The sequence below is a fragment of the Phalacrocorax carbo genome, chromosome 2 (assembly GCF_963921805.1).
Source record: "Phalacrocorax carbo chromosome 2, bPhaCar2.1, whole genome shotgun sequence".
Lineage (NCBI taxonomy): Eukaryota > Metazoa > Chordata > Aves > Suliformes > Phalacrocoracidae > Phalacrocorax > Phalacrocorax carbo.
The window spans coordinates 114,523,416-114,542,569 of record NC_087514.1 but is presented as its reverse complement, the minus strand read 5'-3'; the positions used below and the strand labels follow the sequence as shown (position 1 = coordinate 114,542,569).

Sequence of the window (19,154 nt, the reverse complement as noted above, 5' to 3'; positions counted from 1 at the left end):
AAAGGACAAAGAACTGACTCCTGTGCTACATGCACTATTAAAAAGAAGAAGAATAAAAGATCACAGCAATGAAGCCTACAGCCTTAGTCCGTTGCACACGGGATTGAAATTGCAGATGTTCACTTGCTGAACATCAGCAGTTCCTTTTGCTTTGCAGTACACACAAATCCAAAATCAGAACCAGCCATTTTAGGGGGGGACTATTTCTGCCTTTTTTCCCCCCACATTTCACAACAGGAGTGTGATACAGTGCATTTTTCAAACCTTTTGGTACCTTCAAGAAGTGGCTCTATGCAGAGAGAAAACACTAACATCTTCCTCCAGTAGGTTTCAACAGACTTTACAAAAGCAATTAGAGAGAGTGCATGACTACATAGATTTTATAAATGTGAAGAGGCATCTGGTAGTGAAGTGGTTTGTCCTCTATACCTGGGATAAGCTGTACATTTGCAAACTCCAAAGCCTGAAGGGTCATCTGCCTAGAGAGGAGCATTAATTTCCAGCCCCACCATCCTGCGAGACAGACTTCTTGGGATAACTTCTTATTGGGTATGGCAAATCAGAGTTTTAGTACAAGCTTGGCCTAATTTAGCACTGGTTATGAAAACAGCCCTACTCTACACAACAGCCAGTTTGGATTCCCATAGTCACACTGGAGTGCTCACAATTCAGCAGCAACACTCAGGATTTATTTTTCCTGATCCAAAACTAGACATCCTTCCTCTTTCTTTACAGGAAAAATAAAAGTAAATGGCATCTGTCAGTACTTGTGTTGTTACAAGAAAGTTTGGGATGTTTTTCTTACAAATTTTGAATGAGTTACCATTATTTATGGCCCCAGATAAAGAAGCCATTTCACAAGGTGAGACGATGAGAAGATGAGACATGTTCTGATGTACAATGGAAAGGCTCATGCTGTTGCTATTGCAAGCTCTCTCTTGTCTGTATGTGCATGTTTAATCTTACTGATGTATTGAAGCGTGATATGTAGAGCTGGAGACCTTTTATGGCTTTGAGGCTTGAGATCAGAGGTCTGAGATCATTCTCTCTTTCTCCAGAATTTACTAATATTAATGCAAAAGCAGCAAATAACTCATCAGGAAAGTAATTTTGGAGGCTGCTGAAAACACAGAAGCCCTTACATCTATTGAGTATTTGTTCAAAACACTTGCCTGGGGAACAGACTTTCATGCAGCAAAGGCAGTCATTTTCAAGAATCATTTCTTCCAAGACCAGGTAACTGTATCTGCACTCCCTCTGTGGTTTTTCCACACATCATAACAATGGTAACATTGCCTTAAATTGGGGATCTGATAAAGGCATCCATAACAACGTTAAATCATCAGCGCCCTGACCTGTTTTTCCTTAAGTGGGAAAGTGCCCAGAAAAAGTGGCAGGCAGCATACATGCACTTTGCACTGGAGACTCCCCCATGGTACAAGAACTCCCACACTGCTGAACTGGCTCCAAAAATACCCTAAGAATGTGGGAGCAGAAAGGGAACTCACAGCTCATCTTTGGTGAGCAGTGCATAGCAAATATACTGCAGGCATATGCTTTCAATGGGGAAATCTCATTCCTATAAAGAGAGCATTGGCCATAATGCTTAAGAATATCAGAGTTATTTTTGGCAGATTGCAGAGGAGGAGTTTGCAGCAGTAGGCATTTGAATCACACATTCAAATTTTATCCTGATCCCTGATTTTTGTGCAAAAAAATGAGTCAGCCCTGGACTGTATTGCCCCATGGAACCGAACAGAAAGAAATTATAAAATACACAACTCCACCAAAGGGCAAGAGCTGCATGTGATCTAAGATTTCTAGGGCATAGCAGCGACATTAGACACACATTCAAGAGTCCTAATTTAACTCTGAGTGCCATTGTTCCTGCTCCAGATATAGACTTGGCACTCAGAGGTAATTAAACAGAATCACACAAGATATCCACATCCATCCCTGCCTTGCCAAGGCACCCTTCCAAAGCAGTTAGAGGAGTTCAGTCAACTTGGGAAAAGGGTGTTTTAAATGCAAGTGGTAATTATTGTTGGTAATTTCCAACATAGAAGATGGACAGCAATTCAATTTTGAGGTCTTTGCATATCCAGCTCCTTTAAAAAAAGTCAAAACCCATACTTTCCTCACAAGGGTAAGCAAAAATGGTATTTTCCAGACACTGAATAAATGAAGGTCCGTGTAGACCTCTGAAAACTCATACTGTGCTGCACAATATCACCACAAGCCTATACTACATGCTGCTAAAAGTATTATCCAAAAGCTTTTGGAAAATGGCAAATTGAGTGTTCTATGTGTATATTTAACCTTTACATAAAGGGCATGCTGTGCCAGAATTGCGTTTTATTCCCTTAACCAACATTACCCACAAGAATATGGTAAAATGAACAATGAAACATTCTGGAACTCTTTCTAAAACTGCATAAAATTAAAGTTCTCAGGACAGCACTACCCTGACACCATATTTATAATCTCCCTGAATATGTAGTAGCAGTGGTAAAGGCACTTAAGAGGATGGAAGGAGGAAGAACCAAATAAAGAGTGAAACAGGACAGCAATCTTCCCTACTACTTTCTTCACAGTAATTCTCCTACTAATGTGTCGAGTAGGCTTTTTCTATCTTGCGCTTGGATCCTTACAGGCATCTGTGGCTTTAAATATTCTTTCTGGTCCTGAGAATGGAAAGGTTGGCTAAAATCCCTCCGTGGGGAAATAGCTGAACCATGACTGAGGAAGACAATGAAATCCCACGCTGGGCTCTAAGAAGCATCTGGTATGACTCAGAATGTTTCCTAGAGCTGAAGGTTACAGTAGGGTTGAGCAGCTGACTTGCCACCTTTAGAGAGAGTGGATTTTTGCTCAAGAAACTCCAACAGAATATGGAAACACCATCCACAGCCCTGGAAGAGCTGACCCCTTGCACTCCCACTCACTTTCAGAAAGTGGGAGAGAGTTTTCCCCTCCCATTCTCTTTCAGTTCTGCTGGGCCTTGCAGAGTTTAACCTTTAAAGTCCTGGCATTTGAAATTAATATATGTATGCATAAGAACTCAAGTGGTTTGAGTTCATATGTAGCATATATCTTGAAGTGAAACATTTAAAAACCACCTCTCTGTGTACATTACATACAACTCTGTATATGGAGTTATTGGAATAAAGAGGACATACAGCATAAGTTTCTTAACCCATTTCAAACAAGTGCCCAGTATCACACTGGGATGTGCCCATCACAAAATGCTACCTTTTACTTGCTCACTTAAGCAGTATACATACAATTTGTTCCACTGCCTTTGGTAAGATTAATGCAAAAAGGATTTGGCTGCCTGTATGTACTATAATTTGTGGTTTGTATATCTGGCTGGAAAATACAGGGACCGTAATAACTCTGTCTAGAAGAGACAGTTTCCAAACTCATCATAAAGGGGTCATTTGCAATAAAAGTTTGGACCGACAAAAAGATACAGAGGCAAATTTAGGAGTATCACCTGGAACCTGACACTGAAGGTTCAAAAGCTAGAACCTGGTTTCTGGAGCCATGTATTTCTTCAGTTAACTAATATCTATAGTCATCCATTTGCAAATATCCATCACATAATTGGTAAAGATTACAGTAGCAGTATGTCTAATGCTACCTGACATGGCTTAGCATGCATTTAGGCAAAGCTTTCTGGTGAAAAAAACTCTAGGTCCTCTATGGGTTTAATATTCAGAAAGAAAGTCACCTCCTGAGGGATTTTCTAACAAAAATCCCATCTTTCATAGGCCCAGTGGCCTAAGGTCTACAGCCTATGTGCTCATCACTGATTTCCTATGGCAGAGTGTTTTGGCCAAATTGACCTATTTTGTGCCTCCAGAACCCCCTCAGAAGCCACAACCTAGAAAAATTCCTAAATCTCATAATCTCCTGTTTTGAATTTCTTAAGCCAATAAGATTCCTTATTACAGATCCTGTTCTGACATAACACAGCAGTATTCAAGCTACTTCACCACACCAGAAGTGTATTTCAAGTCTTTCTTATGAGACGAAAAGAAAGGGAGGATGTCTTAGAGGGCCTTCTCAATATCCATACTGGTATTCCACATTTCCATTCACTGCATGCACATGCTTAGCTTAGCACTTACACTGCTAACATGAATTTGCCTTATGACAGACACCCCAACGTAATGGAATTTTCAGTGTTCTCTGGCACAGCTACCATGGAAAATCCATTATAATTTTGAGCTTTTGCATTATGTAATTGACATAAAATTTATCTTTTTCTCCTTGCAGAGACTTGATTTTTAAAGAGTCCACCCAGTCTCCAGTTCTTCATGCACAAGTGGAGAACTGAACTGTCATGTCTTATCTAGAGAGAAGAAAAACCAGTCATTTCAATTCCATTTCAAAAAGACAGACATGTTTTAATATCTAGCTTTACAGAATTCAAGTGGTACTTTCAATCAACAGTTAAACTTTGTTATCATGTTTCATACAGTGCAAATGAACATGGCATAGACTAAATGAATCTAATATGACTGCATCAACTTTCACTTTAGTAGACAGAGGCCCTTAGTGTATTCTATGTGACAGTCATCATCTGAGAAAAGCCAGAGGTTTTTCGGAAGCTTATAAACATCCTAGACAGAGCCTCAAAAATTATTGAGAGGTTTTGAAGTCATGGCACTACAGAAACATAAACCATGTAGATATATCAATAGCATATTGACATAGTCATGAGGCAGACATGTAAAATAACACAAGATTTAAATCTTCTAAAATAAAAATTCAAAACAGATCATCTTCTTCTCTTTACCAACAAAATATATCATGGCCCTGCTATGCTATCTGTCATAAAAATATGTCATAGCCAATAACAAGCACAATGAGAACATGAAGCAGGAAATATTTTTGAAGTGTAAACATAAACTGAAGTTATCTTCAGCTTTTGATGGTTATTCACTGTATATATTTCCAAGGAGGTCTTGTGATATAATAATATACAGGCTGGCTAGTTGGAAACTTACATTCTCAAACTCTGCAGAGCCCACTCCCTGGCTTAACCCACATAAAATTAACTTTAATCAAGCATATTTTTCCTCTAGGTGGCTGCAGAGCATTTAAAAAGTTGCTGGCTCCAGACAGAATATGAAACAAAGAGAGCAAGGGAAAGAGCAGACAGGAGACTGCTACCTAGAAAACAGCTTTCCTCCTCATCCTGCTCCCTTTACAAACCAAGAGCCAAAATCTCATTTGAGCAAAGCCAGGCTCACTGAGCATGCCACCCTTCCAGCCTGCCATATGCTCACAGTGCATTTCATCTCAGAGGTCTCCCTGTTTGCCCTTCATCAAAGATAACTGCTAACAACAGGACTGGCAAGAAGTGGTGTAAGAGCCAGCTTACCTGACATGAAACATTAAAAAAACCACTCTATTCCTGGTTTTGTGGCTTCCTGTGTGGTCCTGGCCCAGAGCCATACCAAGACGTAGGCACATAAAGCATGATTTAGGCAGAGTTCAAACACCTGGATGCAGAACTGTGGTCCAGGCTTGGTTGCCCTGACCCCTCAAGGCTGACCTTTTTTATGCTGGAGACTTAGTTCCTGCTTTTGCATCTCCTCAGGCACCTTTGCTTTTGCTCTGCATGTTCTCCAGACCACGCGGGCATTGGTGGGCACAAGCCTGACCGATATCCCAACAGTGAGGTCCTCCTGCCCACAGAGGAGGGCTGTGTTAAAACAGCAGTGCTGCCACAGTCCCATTCAAGATTCAATAGACTAGAGGGAGAGGGTGAGCATAACAGTTTGATGGTGACACAGGACTCAGCCAGGAGGCAGAGACCTGGTTTCTGGTCTCTGGTCAGTTAGACTTAGCCTGCTACTCCATATGCAGAAAGCTTTGGATAAGAGATGCTCTGCATGCTACCACAGTTCTTTTACCTTCCTTGGTGCAAGATCTCAAGTGCAAAACACAGTACAGAGCCTGAAAATACAGTGGATGAAGTGCTGTCTCCAGTGAAATTGATGGGGATTTTCCTACTACAACACAGGAGCCAAGATTCAGAACTGTCATCAGCGGGTATTTTTTTTTTTTTCAGTTGTGTAGTTCAAGGCTTTGAAGGATCCAGACCCTTTCAGGACACAGCTAAACATTGAATTCAAGCTTCCTGAATTAAAATGCCATGAATTAAAATTTCCTGTACTAGACATAGTGACTCCATGACATATCAGCCTGGCCTGGGAGCCACAGGAACCCACATGGATGTTTTAAAGTCAGAATGACCTAATTCTGGGTGAGGTGGGATGAGATGATATTAGCAGACGGAGCCAAGGTTTGTTGTCCTTCATGACAAACTTACCTTTCGGTGTGTTGGTTTGGGCATAGTCGTTTACTTGGCTAAATATAAAGACAGCTCTGATGTTAATCAGCAGCCTTAAAAGAGAAATACTGGCTGTCAGTATGAGCAAACCCTCCCTATCACAGAATGATCAGGATCATGGGTTATTTTCCTGCTCATCTGTGGCTGATGCCCAGTGGCCAAGACGCTAAGATAAATTTTGGGCTTGGTCTTGTATACAAAGTCCTAAACATCTGAATTTGACTTCAACTCTTTTTGCTGGCTAGGCAGGGACTCTATGGAGCAGATTAGTGCCTGATGTTAGCCACCTTTAGTGTGCTGCCTGATGGAGCCACAAAGCAATTCATTCTCTCTCCATCACTTTTCACTCCATAAAATCTTCCCTGGCGTCCCCACAGAAGCAGCAGAGAGATCTCGGAGCTGTACCAACTTGTTATGAAGCTTGCTGTCAAACTTGGCAGGGGTTGCAAGCTACTTTAAACCTTTCTCACCAGTGAAGTTTGTGGGTAGAAATTGTCAGCGCGGAGTGTGCCTTTCATTCTTCCGAAAGAGGGAGACGGCACAGCTGCAGCGAAGCAGCCCATGCAACATGTCTCCTGAAGAAGCCCAGCTGACAGGAGAGGGAAATCCCAGAAGGCAATACGGAAGGAAAGGTGTCGCTGGAGGTTACGCAGGTTTCATAGTTCATGTTCTCCATGGGTCCTCGGGAACCACAGTGTTTACAGTCCATATCTCTGGGAGGCCACTGACTTCTTCCCTTTGAGGTGAACATGTGGCACCCACTCAGTAGTTTTTCTGCTCCCATGGATCTTTCCACAGGTGGGGAGCCTGAGGGCCCATATGAAAGCATGAGCAGATTAGCTCTGTCAAAACAAAGATCCTGTTTTTGTGCCAGTAAGGAAAAAAAGGACGTAGCAGGGAAAGCATAAAGTAGAGTGTATGATATATAGAAGGAAAATTGTTTTTTAATAGAATCTTTTCAAAGTTTTCCGTTAAACTTTGGTCGCTTGCAGTGCAAGTTTTGGAATGCAGCTCCCTCATCCCCTTAGGATGGTCTGCATTTTATTACATTAGTAAGGAAGCCCAGATTATTCCTAGCAGCGCTACTGTATGAAATGTTTCAATCTGGAGCCAAAGTGGCAGAGGTAAAAGCCCCTTCTGATTGATTTTCGGCCACTATTCTGGGGCCAATGGTTTAATGCAAATTTATTATGTGCAAAGGAAACTTTTGTTACCAAGCAATAAGTAAATCAAAAATGATCACATCATAATGAACAAGATGATACGCATCCAAATGTTACCCATATGATGACTAGACTTCAGCTGAGATACCTAAGCAGAATGAGCAAAGGAATATATCAGAAGAGGGGAGGAGGTATTGGTCATGATTCAGAGGAGATGAACTGAGTAATAAGAGAACACTAGAATCTCTTGCTTCCCTCCCTCCTTCCCCCGCTTCTCCCTGCTCCCTCTCCGATTTCAGTGATGCAGGCCATATGAATAATAGAGATAGCTACACTGAAATAAGAGGAATAACTGCAGTACCAGCAGTCCAGGGGATAAAAAGATGCGGGTCTGGACAAAAGGGAGTACCATATATCTGTCCCCTTGGAGTAGGCAATGGTGGGGAAGTAAAGTGGAGTAAATCCTGTTACATGACTATAGCAACTCTTACAGTTCAGAGACATTAGGGATGCAGAATGAAAGCTATACCTACCAAGATGAACCCAGGGAAAGAATGAGACACTTCAGTAGGATCACAGGAGTGTAAAGAAACTTGTATATATCTGCATAAGCCATATCAGCTCTGCATATTAAAAACCGCTATGGTCTCCAGGGATGACATTTAGAAGCCTTCATGACCATTGGCAAATTGTTGCACATTTAAAAATCAGTGGAAATTACCAAGTCTTTAAGATGCAATTCACCTCACAATGTAGCCAGGGTCTCGTCTTCTCAAGGTGTCTCGCCTTCAGATCAAACTTTCCTGGATAAAGACTGAGCCTTCTGCTTTGATTCATGATGGATTCTGCAGAAAGTGCTGCAGAAAGCAATCTGGTTTCTCCTTGCTCTCTGAAGTTATTTGTCTGGATGCAGTCAGTTTAAGCCTCTGCTTTCTCACAGTCTCTCCCAGAGGTAGGTGGCAGGGACTTGTTCCTCTGAGTTGCAAAAATACTTCAGAAGAAACACTCAAGTATATTGTACCAAATCCTCTCTGTCTTCCATGTGAACCTTGTAAATAAGAGCTATGTTAACCAGAACTGGTACTATTCTGCTGTACTTTCTTCTTTCGCTGTGTGTGCACATGTGCATATACAAATTTGCTCCTTTTCTACTCCTAGGTCAGTAATGTAATAGGCTATGCATTGCACTTCAGATTAGACAAAAGTCTTGTTTACTCAGTTACCCTTGTTTTGCATTGGATATCTTCCTATTTGCTGGAATTACAGGAAAACAGGAGGAACATTATAATATCAGTTCCCTAGCCAAATAGGTTGATGAAATCATATAGCACCTCTATGGAGATTTGCGCATGTTCAGCACACTCCAAATGGATGTCAGCTGCAGTCAGACCTTACCTCTCTCCACTTGTAAGGAAAGAATAGCACCATATATGCAGAAATTAGAATTTTGTCTTATCTTGAGATGTTCTCAGAGAGATTATATTATTGTGAATGTCAAGCCCAGCGGTTCTTACAGATCTCTTTATGTAACAGTAGCAGAAAGAAAAGAAATAATTGAGAGGCAACAAAGTTCTTGATCCCATCTGGGCAAAGAGTACAAAGGGAATCATCATGTCTTCATGAAGAGAGTGATGGTGATGGAATATTAACAGAAGAGGCAGAGTCCCCAGAGTCAAACACTGTAGGAATGAGTAAAAGCCACAGAAGGAAATGGAGGCTAGAGAGAAAGGCCCACAGTAAATATCTGCAGATGCTGTTGTTTGACATGGGGGCTGAACCAACAAGGACGTAGTCACACACTCACGTAGCACCTACTAGCCTTAAAAGAAAAACAAACAAAAAAACCCAACAGAATAAACCCCAGCCTCACCGGTGGAGGAATATTCTTTTCAAGATCAAAAGTCAAGCAGCAATAAAATCCGTGTCAAAAAACATAGGCAGAGGAGGTTGTGCATGCTCACTCATGAACATCTGCACTAAGAAGCCACTTAAGTAACCATGCAACAGCATGGAAGAAACATCTGCAGCGTGTAGACCACCAGCTGTGCAGTAATAATACTTTGAATATCCAGAGTGCCTTTCATCTGAATACTGCAAAGCATTTTCCAAACAAATTAAGCTTCACAACACCACTGTGAGCTTCTTATTTAATGGTAGGATTATTTCATCCTGCACCAAAATGCCATTGCTGCCAGAATGAAAAGTAACACCTGTTTATCATCTCACAGAGATGTTGTATGATTTTCATGACAGGAAGTGACAAAAAGGCTGTAGCTAAGTTAAAGTGCAGGAAGACTTGAGGTGGTCAGAATTATATGTTTAAAAATGAAACTCAGAAAAACAGAGTATTACACCCCACCCCCCACCCGCCCTTTACTTTTTATGCAAACTGCCACATTAATTTTTATGCCCACATGCTATTACTCTTTGGTCTGTATTTCACATTGGGAAGAGAGAACTTCCTTGGGTATATACTTGTAGGGGTGTCTACAGATGTGCTCAGAAGTACAAAAAAACCACCTTTCTTGCTTGTGTACACTCAATAAAATGTATTGCTGTGCATTGCAAATAGCTTTCCTTTGTACTCCTTCAGATCTGTTTTTATAAGGCATCCTGATGATTATACTACAGCACTGACTTGAAGGCAGCATGCCATCTATTAAGTCCTAAAACAAACTTCTTGCTGTGTGCACTTTCAGCCCCACAGGATACTCGATGTAAGCAGTATTCTGATCTGACTGGACCGAGTTATGAGATCTGACTGTACGTTTCTCAAGAGCAAGGAGAAAGGCAGAAGAACATGACACTTGAAGATAAGAAATATTACAGGCAGCCCATTATTATTTCCTTTCTCTGCTTCTTAATACACCCACTTTTCAATCTCATTGAAATGTTAGTGGAGGAAGCAGTTTGAGGGGGAAGCTATAACAGCAAAGCAGGCTGGTTCTTTATCAAATGAAGCTCAGTATTGGCAGAACAATGTCTAATACTGTATGGGACAGACTGTCATGAACTCTGCAAAGCTAGACAAACATACATGTTTAAAACTGAAACATTCTGAGGGCAGCAATGAGATTCTGATCTGTGCTTGACACTAGAACCCTAGGATCTTAACCTATGAGTAAGGCTTTTTGATGTTATGGTTAAATAAAAAGAGTAGCTAGGACTAGGAAATTACTAATTGTATTCTAAGAAATTGTTAAGTGTGTTTGGCTATTATGCAAATAGCTCTAGCTTTGGCTAAGGAGTATATTTTAAGCATTTCTACATTCACCATCTCTGAGCTGGTCCCAGCTGGGCATGTGGTGGTTAACCTCAGGCCAACTTCTCCCTTCTTCCAAAAAGCTGGTTGCAGGAGGACACAGCCTGGCTTGAGAAAAGAAGGCTCTTTCATGGTTAAGATTTTCCAGAAACACTTGGTGTTGGTATAACTCCGTCCCTGTTGAAACCCAGGGTAAAATTTTCTTTGTCAGTAATGCCAGGCATGGTTGGCCAGCTCCAGCTGCTTTTAACGTCTCATCCTACATGACCTGCTCTGAAAAAGTTCTCTCATACTCACATACTGACTTTTCTCCAGAAAGAGCTGTTTCTTTTCTCCATGGATGCAACTGAACACATGTGCCAAGTTGCTCACTATCCCGCCAGGACAGACTACTTCATTTCAAATAAACCATAAAATGGCATGAATTACTTGGGGAGAATAAAATGTTCCCTTTCAGTATGTACATTCATTAGTTTTTCTCTTGTATGCTGGTTTTCTCTGTTTGTTTCATATAGGATTTTCCTTAGCCATATTTCAAAATAGTGAATAAGAGTATTAGATCTTAAAACCAAAAAGTTATCATTTTCAGTTCTATCACATGTGAGATAAGCCGTTCATCTACTTTTTGTGTACGATCTCAAGCTGCCCACACAATCCGACCCATTTAGAACAACAGTAGAAAAGTGTGAGGGACTTTGAAAGGTTTCTGTCCATAGGAATATCAACATTTGTTACCAACATCTATTTCTATTTTGGTTTTCTGAGATCTTAACATTTGAATTGTATTTTGTGTTTCAATTCAGATAGATAAACCTCAGAGCTTAAAGGGTAACAAAGCCGAGACCTAATCTGCACACAAGCTCCAACTCACCAGCTGAAATGATAGCATTTCATTGTTTCCACAGGACAAGGACAAGAACCGAAATCTCCAATTCCAGATCCGACATCTGTTCCAATTTAGTAACAAACTAAACTCATTCTCCATCCCCCATACGCATATCCGCACATACACACAATGGAACACTCAATTTTAAGGACATTTGCCTCTGGATCTGGATCCATGTTGGGCCACTTCTAGTTTCCAGACACAACCATAAATCAGTCCAGTTTCACTAGAAAGAGCAGAGATTCAGAGAGAGCCCCCGGCAAGGATCTCTACCGAAATCTGGCTCTGCAGTAATACATTATATTTGTTTTCAGCAGTGGAATAATATCACATACGAACCAATTTATGAGATTGTTCCCCCTAATCCTCCTGCATCTGGTCCTTCACAAAGCTTATATCTATCTTCAGAAATCACATGAAAATCTTGTATTTTCCCAAGTCCGCTTTGAACCACTGCTGTTTAAAGCAGAAAATGAAATATGGTAGCAAGAGGAACAAGAAGAGCTGCAAAGGACAGCAAGGTGGATCCTCTGCTCTGGCATGCTGGAGCCCATAAGCCTGCCCAGCCGCATGGCTGGACTAAGTCCTTTGCTGCCCAGCTGTAGGGCAGCTTGGCCCAGCAGCACCATGGAGCTGGAATCAAAACATCTTCCAGCTAGGCAGCTGGCTGGTTGGTTTGGGAGGCTCAACAGGGAGCCACAGTGGTCTCATGGATAACTAACCTCAGGCCTTGACTTGACTGCTTTTGTGGTGATCCCAGAAAAAGTAGACCCCCTGTCCACTTCTCACCTCAGGTACCTCTTCCTGCCTCAGAAAGTGCTTTTCTCCCTTCTCTTTATATTCAAACAGAATCCAAAAGTTGAGGAAATCAGAAATACATCGTTGATGTGCTCCGAAGATTGCAAACTGTAAGGTGGGGAGGGAGCTGATCACCCACAAACACGTTGCTGCTTTGCACCATGAGCTCCACGGGGGTAATAGCCAAACTACCATTTTGTGGTTTTTATGCCAATCAGAAACTGCTAAGATACAAAGCAGCCCTGAATGCCTGAGATCAGCAGGTAAGCCTCAGAAGCATTTCATTTTCCCATGGTCTGTTTTCATACTTCATTTCACACACAAGTACATGGGCAATTTGGAGCCTCGAAAGTGAATGCATAGCACAAGTCAATGCACTGTAAAAAATATTTACAGCCCCAAAGCATAACTACATTCATGTGCTAATACAGTAAATATTTTTAAAGTCAAAGTAGCTTGAAATGTCATTCTTCCCCAAATGTTTCCTGCTAAGCTTGTGCAGCTTGTGTGCTTTTTAACTTGAAAAAACCCCTAACTTTTGTGTTTACAAAACACTGGCAGGGTGAGAGCCCTGGCACTAAAATCTGCTATTTAACAAGAAATGAAGCGAAGCAATGTATTTCCACAGAGTATTGACAATGATCCTGCTGTACAGGTGGGGAAAGACTCCAGCATCTTTACATAGCTTCTGCTATGCCACTAATTTATGTAGAAGTCTAATAACAGAAGGAAGTCACCATCGCATTTAATGCAACTTGCTTACTGCTCACTGAAGGCAAACAGCTTTCAGCCCCAGGCTCTATTCAAACCAGAGGCAGTTGTTAAATTATTTGCATTGGTGGTCAGATCTCACATCTATTGGGATGGAAAAGAGAAATGATGACAAGTCTTAAGTTTGTTCATTACAAGTTCAAGGCAATGGGCAGATCCAACCAAGGAGCCTCTACCTTCCCCTTAGGGACCCAGTTATGGGGAAGCATGGGAATGGCGACAATTTGGGAAGTGATTTGTCCCATGTAACATGCAAGGCATGTCTTCAGCAGGGGCAGAATGGCAGAGCTGGCTCTGACCCTATCTGCCATCCTCCCCATTAGTCTGCCTCACAAGGCACTTCATCACTATCGAGTCTATGCCTCAGACCATCTCTGCATGGTAGGCAGAACCTCTCTCATTTTTTTTTTACTTCCAGAGCATTCCTGAGGACAAACAAAATATACAGATCGTGCCCTGTGACCACAAAGTGATATCTAAATCATGTTTCTGGGATACACATGCTTCCTAGGGCTTCATCTGATGCTGCCTGGAGCACTGTAAACATGTGCTATGTGGTCTTTCCAAATCCCAAGCCTCCGCAAGTGCAAGAGTAGTGCACAGTGCTGCATCTGACTTACAAAAGCAGTGGGGAATATGTGCAGAGGTGGAAGATGCCCCTGCCTCTTCACTATTATCATATTACTTGTCTAGTATTTACCAGATTTTCTAGACATATGTTCTCCTGGCCCAAGGTCTTGGCTGTGTCATTTTAGATTAATCAGGCCTGAGCTATCCAGGTCAAAAATGGGGTCATGAGGGGTGACATTCAAAATGGAGAGTTTGTCTTGACAACAGAAGAAACAAGTGCTGTCCCATATAATCTGAAATAAAACAGCAGCAGTTTTCCAGCAACTTTGTGAAAAATCTGTTAAACTGACTAGACTCCATCAGTCATGATGACAATCCCAGCATGTATTTTCTTTTTCCTGTTTTCTGTGCAATAAAGTGACCCAGAGATGTTTTTACATTCATGAAACAAATAGGGAAATGTCAGGTTAAAGGCTGAAAAGAAGAACTTTGCTAGGAGCAACGTTTCTTTACTGTTACAATTATTTACAATTATTGTTAATATTATTGTATTACTAAACAAAATAACTCGATTGTTTTATGCAGCAGAAGTTGCAGGCCTTATGATTCATTGTTGCACGCGCTCTAGGGTAGGCTTAAAACACACTTCTATATTAATCCTGAATATATATGAACCTGCACGTACAATTTCCTCAGGTGGTCTCAAGCAAATCATCTCACCTGCAGTGAGACAGATGAAAACTGTGCTACTAAGGTCTGACCCTGAGCTGATGTAAAGTGGAGGAGAGCTATGGAAATTGCCATGCCACAGGCTTGTACTGAGAGCATCCCCTGGAGCCAGTAAGAACCAGCAATATATGGTCCTAAGTCTTTGCATGTACTGCACTGCAAAGGGACAGTCCCTGTAAAGCCATCCATTTACACAGCAACAGTCAAAATATATTTCTCCATTTAGATACCCCATTTGCATTGTCAGTCACACTCACAGTCTTATCTCCAGGGAACTTCCAACTGCTTCATATTCTGGTTGGAGTGCAAATTCCTATGACATGAAGCAAACACCTCTGGCCCCTGGAGCAGCCCTTTTCCCAGAAACCAACATAGGAAAACCCATGGCACTCTAAAAGACCACACGGCAGAACTGAACCTCTTCATTCTAAATCCACTTTTATTGCTGTTTCCAACCATCACAGGAATCACACCACATGCCAGTCAGAAAATGCAGACACCAGAGATCTGCTAAGTGGCAAATACCTTTCACTTGTGAGTGGCAAATCAAGCACCCAGCTGCTGCCCTCAGCACTGGACTCTCTCCCCAGAACTCATAGGGACCCTGAAATGTGGTGCTAACCTCACTGTTCCAGTCATTAAATTGACAAAGGTGCCAAATCTAACCTCTACAGCCTGCCTCTCCAGCTTGTCTTCCATAAAACATACTCTCCAGCAATGCTGCCATAAGCTCAACAGAGAACATGGACCTTAGCAAAGCTGTTGGGTTCATTGGAGACCTAAACCCAGAAGAGCAAGCCCCTCCACAAGCACATTTCTGCTCTCTGCCCACTAACTGGGCAACGAAGACAAAGTGAAAACTCCAGTGCTGAGCCAATGGATAAGCTGCCAGGAAATTTCAAACCGCTCCAAGCACGACAGCCAACGGAAACCATGACGTTAAGTTCAGAAAAAGGTCACTGCTTCAAAATCTTTTTCTAAAGAGAGATTTTGTTATGGTTTTCTTTTGCAAACTTGCATCAATAGAGCTAGAGTACCAGAGAGAGACAGAGAAGAATGGTCAATGTATAAAAGAGATGCAAAATAAATTTTAAAGTACTTTTTGCCTGGGTGGTTCAGGCGCATGTTTTCAGCCTTTGGTACAATGTATGGATCTGCAAAACTCTGCACTGATGGGCATGGAAGTCTCCATGTTCTGCACAGCTGACAACCCACCTGCACCATAAGGTCAGTAGAGTTGCACAGACTCTACAGTTGTTCCTGACAACCATTTAGAAGGTTCTCTCTGAATTTGGAGGCTTTATCTTGCATACTTACATATTTTGACTTTGACTGATTCATGTGACAGAGAGTAGAGCTGGGACCAAGTCTCACACCTTTCATTCACCCAGTTCCAAAACACCAGCCACCTTCTGAAGGTGTCAAAAGAACTGTATACTTACTAAAAAACTTTGGAGATTCAAAATTAAAGTCCTTGGACACCTGAAGAAAAGGGATTACTTCCTTACAATGGGACTCTGGTCTTCTCCTGTGTCTAACTGGGCTACAGCTGAGTATATCACCACTCTGCTTGCAGGTTTTCTATTTAGTGTCGTAATAACACAGAGAAATATTACATTAAAGTGGGTACTGCTCTCCCTCATTAGGATAGGATCACCTTTGTATTAAACAAGAAAAACAAACAAACAAAAAAAACCACCAAAAACCTCTGGTTTTTCTGCCAAAACCTGTGTGCTCTGCCTTGACTAAGGTCTTCTAGGAGCTCTGCACAAGCTAAGACAAAAGATTTGAGGTATTTTGTCTTGTGCAATTTGAATATAGATTTAGTTTTTTCGGAAGTAAAATAGAAACATGATGCCAGTTCTGCCCCAGGTGTTTTCCTCTCTCTTCATGTTGTGTTTCATGGCAGCTTTCCATATTTGAAGGCTATCCTACACAGAAACCTATCTCTTATAACAACCCACAATCATTTACATGACTCTCCAGATCAATCCAACATAAGAACCATGTGTACTCAGAGACAGAAAGAAGGTTCAGAGATGATCCAAGCAACCAGCATGACTACACTGCTGAGAGAGCTGTCAGTCTGAAGGTCAATTCTAATCCTGCTGGTTGGAAATAAATAATTTGGTAACTGCCTGCTAAAGAGTTCTTGCTGGGCTGTCAAAATATTTGTCTGTAATCTGTTGTGTAGACCCCAGTAGGGTCCACTTCTCACAAGGTGATCACTTGAAGTTTCTCTAAAATAAATACAGAGCAAAAACAAGTTACTGAGTGTGTTCAGAAAAAATCAACTCACAATGGAAACCCAGGAGGAGAGACCAGCAGATCTTCTCTCCCTCATGCCCACCACATGTGCACCTCCAGTGTGGAGTCCTCTGATAAAGAATTAAATGACTTGTGGATAGGAAATTACAAAGGGCAATTAAAAGAATATTTCTCATGGCTTTTCTCTAGTGCTTTCTGCAACACAAATGTCAGAAGATTAATTTGTTTAATGTCCACAGATGCAACGGTAACCACAATTGCTTCCCGAGGAACATTCAGTACAGCAAGACTCCAGGTCCATCTCTGCCACCACAGCATTTTTCCACAGCATCTACTGGGGACTGCCACTGCTGAGAACACCAGCATGCGGTCCTGAAAGCATGAGGCACCCTGCCTGAGCTCAGAAAGCCAGGTCTGCTATCAGTAGGGGGGGAGAAAACCCATGCTATCTGCTAGAAAGAGACCAAGAGAGACATCATGCAACCATGGGCTACAGCACACCCTACGCCACTTAAGGCAAAACTCTTGCTTCTCCAGTTAAATCAGTATTAAACTCATGACACTACTCCTGAATTTAAAATATTATCAATGAAAGGAGAAGAAAGATAACGAGATTACCCATAGAGGTGTTGCTACACACTGAACTACATGACCGTGTCCTTACATGCATGCATAAAAACTCACACAAGGGCTTTCACTGAAGCCCAGCAGCGACTATTCGCCCAAGCAGTTGCCTGTTGCTGCACATAAAATGCTTATCATATCCAGCCTGGCCCACTGCATGTTAAGCACATTCAAGTAAGAAGTCAAGTGATTTGTTCAGGGTACTTCCTTTTTTGGTAGACGACTTTGACCTAAATGCTTCCCTTTTCTGAGTGACTATCAAAGTTTTCAGAATAACGGGAGGAAGGTCTCCTCCTGGGCATCACAGGAGCTTAGGATGTGTCAGATAAATGCATCAAAGAGGAGATTATTCCTGAACGCTAAACACTCACTGGAAATATATATGACAGCCCCAAGGCAGTCTGACACTAGCATCCCTCAGCTGGGGCTGTTAGACAAACAGCTCATATTTTACTCAGTGAAAAAATCGCACACATTATGGTTCTCTGATGCTCTTTAATCTTAACACAGCTGCAAGCTTCTTTCAGCAGAGAAACCTTCTGGGTGAATGTGACCTTTGGATAAATCCTTGCATGTTCTCTGTGGTGGTATTTATTGTTACAGTCAGGCTAATGATTCACTTTGTGAACAGCCCTGGGAGGGATCTTTTTTTCCAGCAGCCCCACAGACCTGTAAACATATTCCTCCATCACTGTCACACCTGTACTGCAAAAAAGGGAAAACAAAGGGTCAACAACAACAAAAAAAAGGTATTATTTCACACTTCCATTTGGATTACTGCACAGAACAACAGCGTTCATGTTTACAAGATATATAAGGGAATACTATTAATGTTGAGGGAACTGGCTTCTGGTAGACTCTTTAGGAAGTTATTACTGTTTTCTGGAAACACTAGCTACCAGGACATAGTGCATTTTCCTGAGCCAAAAGGACAAGTAAGGAGTCACTGTGCTTGAAGAACATTCCCATTCAAAGCAGGCAGTGGACACTTAAGACTACAAGAGAGGAGGACAAAACCAATACAGTCCTTGAAAACCAAGTCACGTGTCTCTTTGCCAGCTTTCAGAAATACCATTAATCTTAAGACAAAGCTGGTTCTCTTGCAGTTGACACTCAATATTACATAAATTGTTTCTGTTCCTATTGCACATAAGCCTAGTAATCCTCTCTTGGTTGTTCCACACTCGGCTCACAACACAGTCCTTTTGCTGAGCCACCAAGAAGCCTGAATTTAGCCTGACCGTGTAATTTGACAGGCTCCAAGCTGCCAAGGAAGGGAGGTGTCAAAAACTCCTGGGTAAACTACTCTACTACTTCAACAATAACCCTGTTGAGTGGGTTATTGGGCTACTTCATGAAACACAATTCCGTCTGGAGCCCTGAGAGCTGAACTAGCCCCACTCTCGCCACTGACAAAGATGAATCAAAGAGTTGGTTCATGTCAAACTAGAAGGCGTTCTCACATCTGAATGGAAAGCAGACTTAAGAATTTTATTAGTACCTTAAGCTTGAAAATGAAGGATGCTGCCAGCCTCAAGCCAGCATCTGCAAGAGATTAATTTCATAGAGACTGTTAAAAAAATAGCAGTGTTCAGATCTTTAGCAATGTATGTAATTCAGGCAACAGTCAGAAGTAGGCAAAAATACATATGCTGTATATGTAGGAGAGAGAGTCATGTTATGAGATCAGGCTCTGATCTCTGACTTTCCTGGCTC

At 41.7% G+C, this 19,154-nt stretch overlaps 1 protein-coding gene across 6 annotated transcripts in view; it reads right to left on the bottom strand.

Moving 5' to 3' along the window:
- BMPER (BMP binding endothelial regulator) overlaps nt 1-19,154 on the bottom strand; it is a 154,026-nt gene that overhangs the window by 18,355 nt on the left and 116,517 nt on the right. Inside the window, exon 12 of one of the 6 annotated variants that reach the window (XM_064443929.1) lies at nt 4,449-7,209. The exons of 1 other annotated variant lie outside the window; for it this stretch is intronic. In XM_064443929.1, the coding sequence (XP_064299999.1) occupies nt 6,882-7,209 (328 nt within the window). In that variant the 3' untranslated portion in view covers nt 4,449-6,881. Of the gene's footprint in view, nt 1-4,448; nt 7,210-17,919; nt 18,144-19,154 lie in introns of those variants that run through there. 4 more of the 6 variants (XM_064443925.1, XM_064443923.1, XM_064443926.1 and 1 more) reach the window with 4 other exon arrangements.